General features: G+C 34.6%; 1 protein-coding gene across 3 annotated transcripts in view; it reads right to left on the bottom strand.

Moving 5' to 3' along the window:
* The window catches only part of CHL1 (cell adhesion molecule L1 like), a 78,556-nt gene that overhangs the window by 4,803 nt on the left and 58,151 nt on the right, over positions 1-15,602 (bottom strand). For 2 of the 3 annotated variants that reach the window (XM_077770157.1, XM_077770158.1), the window contains 9 exons: positions 14,190-14,260; positions 10,968-11,190; positions 9,629-9,744; positions 9,292-9,496; positions 8,960-9,082; positions 6,161-6,340; positions 3,328-3,489; positions 2,541-2,672; positions 801-873 (listed from right to left, as the gene is read on the bottom strand). In XM_077770157.1, coding sequence (XP_077626283.1) covers positions 801-873; positions 2,541-2,672; positions 3,328-3,489; positions 6,161-6,340; positions 8,960-9,082; positions 9,292-9,496; positions 9,629-9,744; positions 10,968-11,190; positions 14,190-14,260 — 1,285 coding nt within the window. The remainder of the gene's footprint in view (positions 1-800; positions 874-2,540; positions 2,673-3,327; positions 3,490-6,160; positions 6,341-8,959; positions 9,083-9,291; positions 9,497-9,628; positions 9,745-10,967; positions 11,191-14,189; positions 14,261-15,602) is intronic. The other variant, XM_077770159.1, reaches the window with a different exon arrangement.

The following is a 15,602-nucleotide window of genomic DNA, read 5'->3' as shown; positions in this document are numbered from 1 at the left end:
CTTTCAAAACTATCTTATCTCTTCTGGATGATCCTTTATCAGCATCCCTCCAGGGCTGAAAGAGCTTGTTCTTTGTGCTGTCTTATTTTCTTTACTTAATTATAGTGATTTGCGTATAGGTAAGTCTTTTCCTCTGCAGACCGGGTTCATCGTGAGGACAGGATTTGAAACTCACTCACCTTTGTAAGCATACAAAGGCATACAGAATACATGTTAATGGACACAAACTGAATAAAACCTGGGTTCATAATGGCCATGCTGGAGACTTCAAGATGTTTTAGAAAATCCAATCAGATATTCACTCTAAATGAAAACAGTATCCTTTGTATTGCACACAGAGCTTTAAAAAAAAAAAAAGTCTCCTAGCACACACGTTTACCTGGATCTCAGTAACATCCACCCCTACACCCAGAAGGTTGGTTACTATCACTCAAGTAGATCCTATTTTTACAAACCATTCTTTATTTTTTTAAGTGTTTATTTATTTTGAGAGAGAGAGAACGCGTGTATGCAGGGAAGTCACAGAGAGAGAGAACCCCAAGCAGACTCCACACTGTCAGCACAGAGCCCAACACAGGGCTTGATCTCACAAACTGTGAGATCATGACTTGAGCGGAAATCAAGAGATGGATGCTTAACTAACTGAGCCACCTAGGTGCCCCTACAAACCACTCTTTAAAAAGGTATTACAATATAGTAGTATAAACTTTAAGAAAAAATACTTGTTTGTTTTTGTATTTTTAAGCTTATAACCTGATGAGTGCATGTTTTAACACATTTTGAGACAGAACACTGTTTACCTGTATTCACCAAAAGTTTCATCTTTTACTGACTGAACTTCTGGATCTGGATGCAGATCTTCTTTTTCTTTCACTAACAAACAAATAGAGGGGGAAGTAATACAAGTAATTTTTAAAGACATATTAATAGTGTGGCTAAAGATGGATAATCAATAAGAAGCACAGCTCCAGTTCTTAGATACGAGTGAGTCAAGTGGCTTTTTGTGGTTGTATCTCTAACCCATCAGTTACCTCNAATGTGAAAAAAAAAAAAAAAAAAAAAAAAAAAAAAAAAGGAAAAGGAGCTCCTAGATTCTCCTGATTTGTCATCAGAATTAGAGCCTGTTGGAGATGCTCATGTGGCTAATCAATATCATGTGGGCAACGAGTCTTACTGGAAGAGTCAAGCTTAGTTATGGTTTCTCACTGAAGACCAAATTACTGGATACTCATTTTACTATCCAAAACTCTTTGAAGACACCATAGGATCCTACCAGATCTATGTCACTAAAGTGAGTTAAGAGTCAACCGTTTGTTTGACTGTTCTGTTCTCATTCGTATTCATAATTGCCTCAATAATCAGAATATTCAGGTCTATAGTGACATTTTAAATTTGATTTATTCTAAGTAGTGGGACACAGGACAACTAGATAAACACAAACAAAAATCCTTCATGGCATCTTTTACTACTACTTGCAGAGACCGAAGAGATTCTTTTACCTGTCCTACAATGTGAAATGTTCACTTTTTTTTTTTCTTTTCCATCATTCTTTAAAATTTGGATAGGGCCACACTTCACAAGTGACTATTTGTTGGGGATACTCAGAAAAGAATGCTATATCTCTTTAAATTTTCCAATTAATTAACTAGAACAGTCATCCATTATTGAAAATCTACTTCATAATAATTCAGGGTTCACAGGGAAAAAATGAGATGTATAATTGCATACATTTCCATGCATACATTTTATAAAAATTTAGAAATTATGCTTTTGTTTGTTTGAATGTTAAATATACATATAGGTTCCCAATAAATATTTGCTAGATGAATCATAAGCCAATAAAAGAACTTCTCACTAATCTGAATGCCACCAAACTAATCTTTCTCCTTATGTATAAGCATCTTGAACACTAATAATAGCAACAACACAATATGTATATCTGAAAAAGATCAAATAAATTTGGAAGTTGAACTAAAGCCAATCATTTTATTAATTATGATGGTTTTTAATTTATCTACATTAATTCAGGAGGCAGTGTATCCAGTATACGTCACAGTCATAAGAAATGCATTCCCAACAATGACTAACACTAACAATGCTGGCTAATGGAGCCACCGCTGTTAGAATAGGCTAGTGCCTACATTCTTTGCATCATAAATACGGGGCAAGGCATGCTATAAAATGGTCCCTTCTTCTGAAGACATTCAACTATATGTGTGTGGCTTAGTCATGAGTGTCGTCAACATCTCCGATACTTTATAGACAGAAAGTAGAAGTTTGGAAATATGATAAGCCTTCTTAGAGACTACTTAAGTACCAGAAAGTAGAAAACAAGTAACCATCTGAAATTAATATTCCAGACCATATCTTCTTTGGTTACTTAATTTAGGATTTTTTCCCCTCTTAGTGTACTGCATGTCTAATGTGCTAACATAAATTTGACCTAAATGTGTAATTCAAAAAATAAAAGATGTCTCTGAAGAATGCCTCCTAGAAAATACTATTGAATACATTCAAAGTGTGTTAAGAAACAGCTTTACCTGAGTACTTTCCACCCCTGTTCCTCTTCACAAAGCAGACAGTTAACAGGATTAGTGTGAGAAGAGCAATCGCACACATCAATCCAATAAACCAGCCTTGAGTGGAGATGTCATCATACAAACCAGCATATTCTGTTGTACAAAGAGAAGTCACACATTGGATACTAGAAACAGTGTTTGGGATTAAGCCCCTTGTGGGAAAATGAAATGTATTTTTTTAAGCATACAAAATAGCATCCATTTTATTTTTCCCTTCAGTGACCCTCGAGGGAATGTGATTTAAAGGACATTTCATTGGAAGAATACTGATAAATCATTCAGCCTCTATTTAGAAGGAAACCTCTCAAGCTGCACTGGACTCTGAGGATGAAAACCGAAAAGAGATAGTGGAGGCAGAGGGAGTGAAATGCACAGCAGCACAAGCAAGCAAAAGCATAAGCTGGCTTGGTTATATGCAGATTGCCAGGGGGCTTCAGGGTGGGGTAGGGGGGTGGTTATTTGGCTTTGTTTTTCTTTTTAGTTTTTGTTATTAACATGTGTTAATTGGCTGGAGATATTTTTAGTCGACTACTCTGGTAAAAATGATAAGGAAAATGTTGGAACTTTGTGGAACGTTTTTCATTTTGATAATTTAAAACTGGTATGCCAAAACAAACTGAAACTATTATCTTTACAGCTAATGCACCCCACATTTTTATCTTTAATACAGGAAGTATATAAAATTTAAAAATCTACACAACATAGATTCATTGTCTAAGATCACCCCAAATATAATCTCATGTCTCACCTCTCCCTCTTGTCTCAATTACATCTTCAAAAATGCTATTGTTATCAACCCAATTCTTAGTCAATAGGCGAACTATATGTTCAGCTCCAGGCTCAAATACCTCTACTGGGTGAGTCTTTTGAGTAAAATTTACTCCTTCTGATATCTTCCCGATACTTTTACCTAAGAAATGCACACAGTTAAATCATATAAATTGTAATCTTTGAAAAACAGGACATGAAAAGAAAAAAAATACTGTTATTTGGGAGGAGAGCCATTTGTAGCACTTTTTTCTCAGATAGTTTTTGAATTATCAGGAGATCAAGAAAATCAACATTTCAAGATTTTCTTTCTAAAGGTACTGAAATTGAGTAAATGAAATGAACTTAATTCATGTCCTTTAAAGATGATATACTTGTTGATGAAATGACACTATATGAATGGTTATAAACCAAACACAGATTTCAGAAAATTATACAATGTCATTTTGTGCAATATGGACTTACACAGCCTAGCAGGAAACTGAACCGGCCATTTTGGCTTATTTTTGAAAACAAGCGTCATTATAATTCTAATTTTTTTGGGCCTTGGTCCTCTCTATAAATACTGATGCAAAAGCATCATAACATGGCCATATACTAAATACTTAAAATCTGTAGACACAGCAGTTTTATACTGTACATAAAGCACAGGTTTACAGGTACATTTAAATGAAATGCAGTGATTTTTAAAATGCTGTAAGGCATTAATACTGACAAAAAAGAAACATGAGTATGTCAGTATATTAATTGTAGAATCTTACAGCAGCAGATAAAATAGGAGTCAAGTGTAATTAAATATACATTTGATTTTTGATGTTGCAACAAAATATGTAAAATATTTTATATATGATCTGCAGTTGTGCTAAGAATCAACTCAACATAATAAATGTGACCCTGTTAATAATTTACACTGAAAATAAAATACTATATTCCATTTTGAGAATATTAAAAGTTCTGATATTCTGTTTCAAATGGGTATATGTCACACATTAAATTTGATTATAGCTCTTAACCATAGAATAGAAATTGATGATATAGTTGTTGGTAACAAAAGGGCTTCATTAAAAAAGGTCACCATGGTAGAAGGAAGGCCAATTATATTAGTTGAGCAAAGCCTTTAAGATTGATCACCACTGAAATAGAACACAATTAATTTTGACTTTGAAAAACAGAAATATTAGTATAACATTAAGTAATGCAAGCTTTTGAAAAATAGAGCAAAGTAAGTGTTTTGTTCAAATTAATAATGACACAAATATTTCTGAATAGCTCCATCATCTTTCTCCTCTCAGACTATGGAATGGGGGCCACCTGAAAATCAGAGTGACAACCAAAAAGTAATCAGAAAAAAAGAGCATGTGTATCAAATTCCATTCTCTGAATAAATGCCAGATGACCTGAAAATGTGCTATCTAGGGAGAGCAAGAAGAAAGATACACAGAAATAGATTCCAATTTGCACAAAAGTTCTTTTTAGAGTGCTTCTGATATCAAGATTTATATCCTCCGTGGAAATATATATGTATGTTTCCTTTTTCAAAGATCATGCTGAAATCCAGTGGCAAAAAGAGATGATAGTTTCTTTCCTGTAAATATGGCAAATTACGCCTATAGAAGAGAAATCAGTGTCAACTAGGGAAGGGGCAGTGGCTGAAAATGCAGAGTCCTGAAAAAGAACACAAACATACTAGTAAGGAACATTTTCAATTTACTGAGACATAGGGTAGTGAAGAAATATGCTATAAGATACTCAAGCATATTAGCTGCATCTTTAATTTACAAAGAAGATGCTACATCACTTATAAAATTATACAAACAGCATTTTCCATCAGCTTAACACATTTTCAAACATGAAAGTGACCAAACCCAAATTCTCTAAATATTTACATATATGCATATGGGAACTATAACTCCTAGAAGAGGATTTTGTAATTTTTTTCTTACCTACTGTAAATTAGCAATGATGGAATTAGCATTTCTCCTGCATATTACGGTCTTGGTTCTAACAAAATAGCAACGTTCTACATGTCTTAAACTCTGTTTTGAAAAATATGGAGGTTGCAAACTTAGATCACTACTATTCTAACTTCTTTTCTTTGTATGGAACATTTGATGCCAGTTTGAACTCCTGAGAAATAAGGTCATACCTATTAAAAATCATGGACATTTCCCCCCATATTATATTCTCATTGAATCTTTCACTTAAGCACTTTTAATCTTTTAGTGTAACAATTTGGACAATGATTTGTGTCTTCTATGGCTTCTGGTTTAATATGAGGCACCAAGTAAGTACTCATTATATTCAGACCCAATAAACTGGTTAATAAATTACATATTTTAAGATACCTACTATATACTAAGGACTCATATATACACTCATATATGAGTGTATATATATGTATATATGAGTCAAGGCATGGAAGTTAAATGTATTAGATCATTGTTACAAAACCTCTACCAGGGTGAGGGGCAAATATTTTTCAGTATGAAAACATTTCCAAAAGAAAATATCCCTGTACTAACCTTATGAATAATTTTATGACCTTACATACTCTTATTTTAATTAAGTAAAATTATAGTTCCTGACCTTATATACATTGAGGCTGTAGTTTCATTGCTGCTGTGTAGAAATCCATAAATTGAGTCAGTGTGAACTTTACACACAAGAAAGAGAAATAAATTCTGTATTTGTATCAGTGGAAAACAAAGGTCAGCCAGACTGAGATCACAATCATTTCTAATTCACAGGGCTAGCATGGTTCGTTCCCTTCAGAGCGGTTTAAAAAACAGCACAGAGAAGCCTCTTGCACTTACTGCCTTCTCCTAACGTGGAGCCTTCCTCTGTGATTGGTTTTCCACAGCCCTTTGAAGTACAAGCTCTCAAGTAGAATTTGTACTTGGTAGTTGAATTGAGGTTTGAGAGACGCCAGCTGGGCTTTGATGGAGTGGTAATGTTGATATCATTTAGTTCTCCAAGTTCATAGGTGTCATTTACTAAAGAAATAAACATAAACAGTAATGCCTTAGATTTTATACGCTTAACAATTCAATTTATGCTGTCCCTTATTTTTTATTCTGTATACGCTTGTGGTATGCAAGGCACTGTCTTAATTATTGATGACCAGCAACTTACTCAATTCTACGATGTGGACATAATTATTATTACAATATCATACATGGGAAAATTGAGGTCTAGTAAAAATAAAGATCTTGCCTAGATCCAGAGCTAGTAACTGGCAAGCCAAGATTTGAATCCAAGCCACAGTCTTTCCACTCCAGAGCACATGTTCTTAATCACTATGCCACACAGGAGCCAATCGCTCCGCCTTCATCATACCTATTAAAAATGATGGACTTTCCCCCCATATTATATTCTCATTGAATCTTTCACTTTTAAGTGCTTTTAATCTTTTAGCGTAACAATTTGGACAATGATTTGTGTCTTCTATGGCTTCTGGTTTAATATGAGGCACTAAGTAAGTACTCGTTATATTCAGAATCAATAAACTGGTTAATAAATTACATATTTTAAGATACCTACTATATACTAAGCACTATGCCAAGTGCTAGTCAGAAAATGATGAAATAGATAACATCTTTCAAAGAATTTACAACCAGCAAGATCATGGGATTTGTGCAAGAGCACAAAGAATTTTAAGATTACTGTAAAAACAGTCCAAGAAATGAAACATCCCAAAATAGTGCAGCCATTAGCAGCAAGGGAAGGGCTAGAATAAATCCTCTTGATGCTCAGTTCAAGATATCATGAAGGTTAAACACACACACACACACACACACACACACTACATGCACACACAAACAACATAAAAATGCCTTCCTTGGTTTATATAATGCAATTAGATCAATGAACAAGAAAAACAGAGATCCAAATTTTGGAAATTAGAAAAAAATATCACTCTTTACAGAGGTGAGAGAATTCCTATAAAATACCACAAAGTCCACTGATAAACTACAATAACCGATCTACAAATTTAGAGAAGTGCATAGAGAGCTCGTATACACACAATCGACAACTATTTAGAACACATAAAGCGACAGAGAGAAGTTATCTAAAAATATTTCAATCACTTAACAGAAAGCAAAGTTAAGTGTACAATTACATCATTTGATTAAAAATCCATGTCTCAAGGAGTAAGATAATCACTGCAGTTGTTAATATTCTAGCCTTTTCTCTATCTATTCTAAGAACTTGTTCTTAAAATAAATTTAGATCTTACAAACAAATCAACACAAAGGTTGAAACTTTATTAATGTTGAGTTTCTTTATTCTTAGGATAGAGTAAACAAACCTTGATAAACCTTTATCAAACAAATTAACATTTAAAAAGTCTTCAAATATTTCTTCAGTGCTGTCTACATATATGGAAAACAGTTCATAGAATACTGTAGGCTTAAGAGCTCAGCATGAAGAATCAGACAGATTTAGGTTTGAATCCTGCTTAATATTTATTTTACTACATGGCTCCAGTTAGGTGAACTCTTTATGCCTCCATTCTGACACCCACAGAATAGTGAAAATACATTCCTCATATATTTTCTACTTTAATGAAAAATACAGGGAAAGCACTTGGTACTGATCCTGCTACTTAGCAAACACTCAGAAAAATGCTAACATGCTACTTCTATTGGGATTATGCCTGTATCTATTTAATTATATGGCTCAACTCAGAACAGGCCATCGGGAGCTAAAACTCATATGTGACCTATATTGCTACAAGCTTTGAACTACGTGGAGGCAGAATAGCTCACCAAGTCCAACATCAATGCCTTTTGTAATCAGCATGGTTCTAGGGTTTTGGCTGTCAGGAATTCATGTCCTCAAAGTCTAAAATTTTCTATGATCTCAGTTCCCTAATTTCCACTATGAGATGATGGTTTGATGTGAAGACTGTTAGACATAGAAGGCACTACGATTAAAAATGACCTGATTTCATCTAAGCATGTTTTCAACCAAATGTCACAGCAGCACAAGGACAGAGCCCATTCTGAGTAATAGGGCAAAACAACTCTTTAAGGCTCTCAATACAACTGCCTATACCATCGGGCTACCTATAGAGGTTTCTACAAACAGAAGTATGTTGAAGGTTGAGGCTGGAAGCATGTGTTGGAGACCAAAGAAGTGCAGGGTGGAAGTTACGTGTGCTTTGAATCTCCATTACATCACTTACTATGCTTTTTCTTCACATGTTTCTTAATTTTCAATGCCTCTTATATATAAATATTAAACACATGTCTTCTGGTACCTACTGATTTTTCTTCTGAATCAGGGATTGGGAAACCTTTCTGAAAAGGACTAGACTATAAATATTGCAGGCTTTGTGAGCCATGTAATCTCTGTCACAGGTACTCAACTTGGCCACTCTAATGAGAAAGCAGCTATACACAAATGTAAATGAGTGGACATGTATGGACTGTTTATGAAAACAGGCAGCAGGCTGGATTTGGTCTGCAGGCCAATTTACAAACCCTTTTGTTGTTAAGGTAGTTATGCCAGCTTACAAACCATGATCATTAGATTCTTAGCACACAAACCAAATACTCAACCAAATAATGAAATATTTCCAGGTGGACCCAATTCAAATTTCTCCTTACTTATCTGATACTGTAATAGGTAGCCAGTCAAGTTTCCATTCAATTTCTTAGGTAGACCCCAGGTTAGAGTGGCAGTGTCTTTATCAACTTTGATGATCTTCAAAAAAGCTGGTTGTTCAGGTACTAGAAAACATAAGATCAAAAAGAGACATTTATAAACTGGAAAATTTCTTTTTTAAAAAAAATCTCCATTAGATTATAGTTTTTCATAGAGTTTGAGAAGCTAAGTCATATGAAGTACATATTAATTAACTACTAACAAGGAGGGATATGTTTAATTTGGTCACTGGATAATTCCCATTGTTGGCATTATTCTCCACTGTTATTCTTACCTCCTTCTGGTGTTTGAAATATATAAGGCTCACTCTCTGGACCAGCACCTTTGGAATTATAGGCTAAGACTGTTAAATGAAATTCACTAAAGGCATCTAGAGAAGGAACCATTCCATAGTTTCTTTGTCCTGAAAATCTCAGAATGTTAACTTCTTTGGCATGTGTTCTTCCATCCAACAGACTTTTTGTCTTCCACCAATTTACCTGTAATGGAAACAGGAACACTTTAGCATATTGGCCATGGTGGCAGATTTTCTTTGACCTTCTTCTGAGATCAGTTCTTATTTGCATTTAAGATATTTATTCAGCAACAGGAAGAAAATCTATGATAAAAACCTGATATCCTTTTAGATGTCCATGTACTCTGTCCTTTGGAATTGTCGACCACGTAACTTTAACTAATGTGCTGTTTATAATGTCCACCCCGTGGATCACTGGAGCTGTATCAGGATCTGTTAAGCACATAAGGATCATGAGTTTTCAATAACCTTCAAATGTAATTATATCCCCTTTTCAAAAGGGGATTTTTCATATTGCTTAATCTGAGCAAAGCACTCTTAGGAAATCAAGTCCAAATGGAACCAAGAGAGTTTCTCATCTCAGAGAAGTTTCAGAGCTCTAATAGGTTTCTAGGAAAAGAGACAACCACACTGAGAAATGCAGCTCTCCAGGCAGGGCCAATGTTACTGGAAACAGTGACCAGTGAAATACTCTGTAGGTATCTGGCCTTTTAGAGGCAAGTGAACTAAACAATAGAACTAAAATTACTTAACAATTTGATCAATCTATTGACAACAATAGCTAACTATGCTAAGTGTAGGCAATGTTCTAAAAAACTGGACAATGGATTGTCTCACATAATCTTTAGAACAATGTTATAAAGTGGTATTATTATCCACATTCTACAGAGAGTTAAGTATGGAGGAATAAGCCAAATGCAGAGTAGTAAAGACTAATAATATCTTAGTTCACAGTGATATGTCTGGTGTATCTGGGTAGAATTTAGATAGCAAGCAAATAAGGAGTTAAGTCATTTCACATTCTCAACCTTCGTCCATTCTTGGATCAAAATATTACTCTGGACACTGGATAAACAATGAGAATAACTCCTTTAGTCATATGAAATACAGCATCTTCCTTTTGTTTTATAATCTGTTATTATGGTAAAAATATGAGCATATGAGTAGTACCTCAAAACTGTGTGTGTATGTGTGTGTGTGTATATTTAGTTCTCTACTTAAATCTCAGTTTATAAGTCATCTGCATTAGGAAGGTTCCAGACGTACAAGTGAGTGAGGCCAGGGCATGGCAGCAAATGGCTGTTAGGATGTCTTTGACAGGTAAGGACAAATATCACTGGGAACCTTATGACAGTTATACTGATTGACTAATTGCAGTGATTATTACTGTTATCTGATTTTAATATAGAAATAAGTTTACTCAGAAGCTCAATCAAATTAAAACTTTTAACATATTCCCAGCCACTCTATAGTGATCACCTATCTTGCAATCAGCCCTAAAGGAGGAACCAATTGTTATATTTCTTTCTATCTCCCACAGCTATTACATCCTCTTTGCGTGCAGCAGGTGCTCAAAAATCTTCATCAACAAAAATGCAATATACATGAAAGAAACTGCTCTTAAAGTGCTTGCTGGTTTCCAGTGTATCACTTACAGTCTTCCCCAGAGTAGAGAATCACTGACTGAGGCTCAGGGCCAGAGCCAAGGTGATTGATGGCTTGTACTTGGACATCATAAGGAGCATAGACAGTAGGCGTCATCACGCGCAGGGTGTGGTTTGTGACTGTTTCTTCTTCCCACTCCACGGGGGCTCCCTGTGGCTTCCACATCACTCTGTACTCTAGTCCTGGTCCATTCTGCTCCATGGATTTCAAAGGCTAAGATAAAAGGCAAGGTTCATCTAGTGTGATCAGGGATATCCTGAGTCAGAGACGGTGGCAAGCCACCATAAACGGCAAAAGAAGCATTGCAACAGAAGGATTGTGTCTTGGAAAGTTTTCCATCTCCCTCTGGTTTAGAAACACTTATGAAAATTTTTGTCTTTCTGTAAGTTTAAGTTTGGAAGTTAGTCCTTCACCTACCTAACTTGTAAGAAGCCCACAATTTAGATGTCTTGATTATGCCCTTGTGATTAAGTCTCACTATTCATTTTTGAAAGGATTTACTAAGAAATTCCACAGAGGATTTTTGCCTCTGTCTAAACTTTCCTCTACTATTTCATTACCAAAGAACTAGAAGATATAAAAAAGGCATGATCATGAATTGCATGGCTGTGAAAGGGACTTCCCATGACTTTCCAATCAGAACTCTTTCCACCTGACTCCATCCATCCTTCTCCATCTGCCTTCCAAGAGAAGAGAGAGATTGAGTAAATTCTTATATCTAGATAATATGCATGTTTATACATTAGTGCCTAGAAGATATAGCTCCTCTCTATAATAATATAATTCTCCAGCTTCTTGACTATTTCTTTAAGACAAAGTGCCCCCCTCCTACCTTCAGCTTCCACTATATTTTGCTGTACAGGAAAATTTAGTGGAGGAATTTCTAGTATAGGAAATTGGTTATTTCCACTCTGGTTTTTAATCAAGCAATACATTAATTAAAAAAACATTAATGTGATTTAAATCATCTGTTTCATTTCAAAAATGGGAATATGCATCTAAATGAATCAGTTATATAGAATACATAAAAAATGTGACTTTAGTCCTGGAATGTAAGGTTCACTTAAATAAACGGTAATTTTGTGTGTATATACGAGTGATTCAATGATGTCATATATAGTGTTTTCCTACAGAATATACAATGGCTCTTGACTCAGTCCAATTTACTAAAAATAACCCTTTAGACTCATTGGTTGGAATTAGGTTGAAAGTACTGCTATATTGGCAAAGTAGTTTCAAGTCTACGCTGCCTCCAAAGTGAATCCTTAACTTAGCTATGAGAAAAAAATAAAAACAAACTGAAACCCTTCTGAGATTTTAGTCATTGTTTATACTTCACATTCAACATTTTGCACCAAGGTAATTTTTACTACCATGTGGATATAAATTCACCAGGGGCTCTAGCATTGCCCAGATGAATCAGGCCACAAGCTTTCAGTTTCATACTGCAATACAGAATTACAATTCCTTTAGCCTCTACCAACAATACATGTGCACAAGTAAAAGTATTCAATTTACACATGTTTTGCTCCAAGGAAAATTGTTACGTTTGATAAAGCTCTATGGCAAATTTTAAAATAAACTGTCACCATCAGTAACACTTTTAAGAAAAATCTTATCTAAATCACCAGGCTCCTGGGTGCTTGGACTCTGGAAGAAGCAGTGGGAATATTTTGTATTTGGCTTTCAGACAACTGGCAACAAAATCACAGCAAATTCTTAAGTAGGCCTCCAACAAAGATAGCAGACCAGAAGGGCAAAATCATGGGTGCAGGGCAGGGCCCTCTCTTCATCACTGACTCAGTGCAGGGCATCTGGGCAAGGTCATTAAAATGAGAGTCCCAGCTTCTCTGTATGAAATGTACAGCTGATAGCACCAGGCTGCTGTGGCCTTCAGGAGTGGAGAGGATTAACGATCTGATTCTGGTGCAACAAGGTGTGCTTCTCTGAGGAACCGACCTGATAATTACATACTATTATTCTCATCTAACTGCTTATATCATCTGTTGATACAAATTTGCATGGAACTTAAGAGAGGAAAAGAGATTCTATGAGAATAATATATTAACATAATTCAGATTACAATTTAAGTGATTATTAAGACAATGTAGTAGCAAATATGTATGACCACAAATTCAAGGAAAGAAATAATACTCTTGGATATATTTATACTCTGTGTATTACCATTTTTTTCAAATTTTAAATCTGCAGAGCTTAATTTCACTGAAATGGGAATAATGGGTTAGTGTTGATATAAAAATATTGACTAAAAAAATCCACCTAAAGTTCATGCATCCTAAAATTCTTAACAAAATCGTATCTGGAAAGATGTTTAGAAATAAATTAGTATGTTTCAGCATACATGCAAGAATGTCCTTCATTTACATAAAATTCAATGAATTTAATGTTGGAAGTCTATCACTAAAATCAAGAATGTTTGGCAATCTACTTTCAAGTAGGTTAAATTACTTGTTCATGAATTTGTCCAAATGGGGCAGGGCGGGAGGAAGTTACCCACTAAGAAGAAATTTAGAAATAACACTCCAAAAAATTAAAGTCATCTGAGCAGATGTGAAACTTCACACCAAATTCAAAGACGAGAATCTACTTCATAACTTTAATAGAGAAACATAAAGGGGCGAAAAGTGCAGTTTGAAGTCCAAAGATACCTATGTTTATATTCTAGGTTTGTCGATGTCTAGTGAGAGATTGAGAGCAAGACTGCCGATCACCTTGACCTCAGTTTCCATATCTAGAAAAAGATATTAATGACAAGGCTGTTCTCAAAATTAAAAAACAGTATACAAAAAGCTTGATCGTGCTTAATAAGTTGTGGCTATTACTTGGCAGACTCTTGATATGCATATTTACTCAACCATGTACTAAAATATAATGAAAAATTTTTAGTAATTTTTTGAACAAGAGGATTGAGAATATTAGTTATAAAGATACTAGGAAATCTGAAACTTTTGATAATGGATTACAATTAAATCAACCTTTATAACCTTTACATTATTTAGCCCTGTTTAACATTCTAATAATATTCTAATCACAAAGATCTATAAAATATCCAAAGTGAATATATTTATAAAATATACTAATTTTATATCTTTGTTCTTAAAAACAATATTTTTCTAACCTTACATGTAGCATGCAGATCTAAGAGAAAAAAAGAACACAAAGTAGTGTATAACACATTAAGGAATACGCACCTCCCATCTTATAATCATTTCCTTGGGTTGAGAAGCTTGAACTCTTATGTTTTGTGGATTCTTGTCTGGAGCTGAAAATTTTTAAGTAATAAAATTACTCTTTCCAATTTTATGGCTCATAAGTAAACCAGCCTATCACCCCTCCTCCAGCTAAAAACAATTTTAAATAACTTTGATTACATTTGTTTATTTCTATCTGGCCCAGTTTGTAAAATTACTTAAGGCAGTTTATTCCTCCAGCTTTCTTGAGATATAATTGACATATAACATTGTGTAAGTTTAAGGTGTACCATGTAATGATTTCATGTATGTGTATGTATATATGTAACAAACGCAGAGATATACAATTTATATTTTATGTATATATTGTGAGATTACCACCATAAGATTAGTTAACCTATCCTTGACCAAACACAAGGCAGCTTTTAAATATATATTTTATTTAAAGGAGTAAAATCATATGCTTGAAGTGATATAATTATTATTCAAGGAATGTAGGAAGTTCATCTTAGATATCTTCATTTTAAACCTGCTCTTTAAATTTTTAACTTGCTTTTAAAAATCCTAAACCTATTTTTTTTTAATTTTTATTTGAGAGAGAGAGAGAGAGAGAATATTAAGTTGGCTCCATGCTCAGCACAGAGCCTGACATGGCCTCAATACCACAACTGTCACATCATGACCTGGGCCAAAATCAAGAGTCAGATGCTCAACTGACTGAGCCACCCAGGCATGCCCCAAATGCTAAATATACTTTTTAAATATACATTTTAATTTTAAATATGCTTCCTTTTTCTATTAGAATTATTGTTAGAAATGTGTGTTGTGAATATTTCCATCTTAAGAAAACACTATGTCTTAATTTCAACAGCCAAGTATTAGAGACAAAAAATAGGAAAGAACAGGAAATCTGCCCATGAAATACATTCAGATGGTTCACTTAATAAGAAAGGGACAAGTGCAGTTTTAGTGCCAAATGCAACTTGTACTTAAATCACACAAGTATGTTATTCAGTTACTATCTCTTCTCGCTTTTCCTCAATCTAAAAAGGAAGTTATACCCTAATGTATTTATTTTGCCTGGGGGAAAAGAATAATACCAATGCTCTGACCACTCAAACACTCCTAGATATTTTAAAGTGTTGGGGCGCCTGGGTGGCTTAGTCGGTTAAGCGTCTGAATTTGGCTCAGGTCAAGATCTCATGGTTTGCGGGTTTGAGCCCCGCATCGGGTTCTGTGCTGGCAGCTCAGATCCCGGTTCGGATCCTTTGTTCCCCTCTCTCCCTCTGCTCTTCACCCACTTGTGCTTGTGCTCACTCTTTCACAAAAATAAACATTAAAAATAGTGTTAACAAGGGAACTACAATGAGTTGACTCTTTTATTTCTGAAAATTAAAAGGAAAAATAAAGGGA

The sequence above is a fragment of the Crocuta crocuta genome, unplaced genomic scaffold, assembly GCF_008692635.1.
Source record: "Crocuta crocuta isolate KB4526 unplaced genomic scaffold, BGI_CrCroc_1.0 scaffold812, whole genome shotgun sequence".
NCBI classification, from domain to species: domain Eukaryota; kingdom Metazoa; phylum Chordata; class Mammalia; order Carnivora; family Hyaenidae; genus Crocuta; species Crocuta crocuta.
Note: the sequence above shows the minus strand (reverse complement) of the source record. Positions and strands in the feature narration are given on the sequence as shown.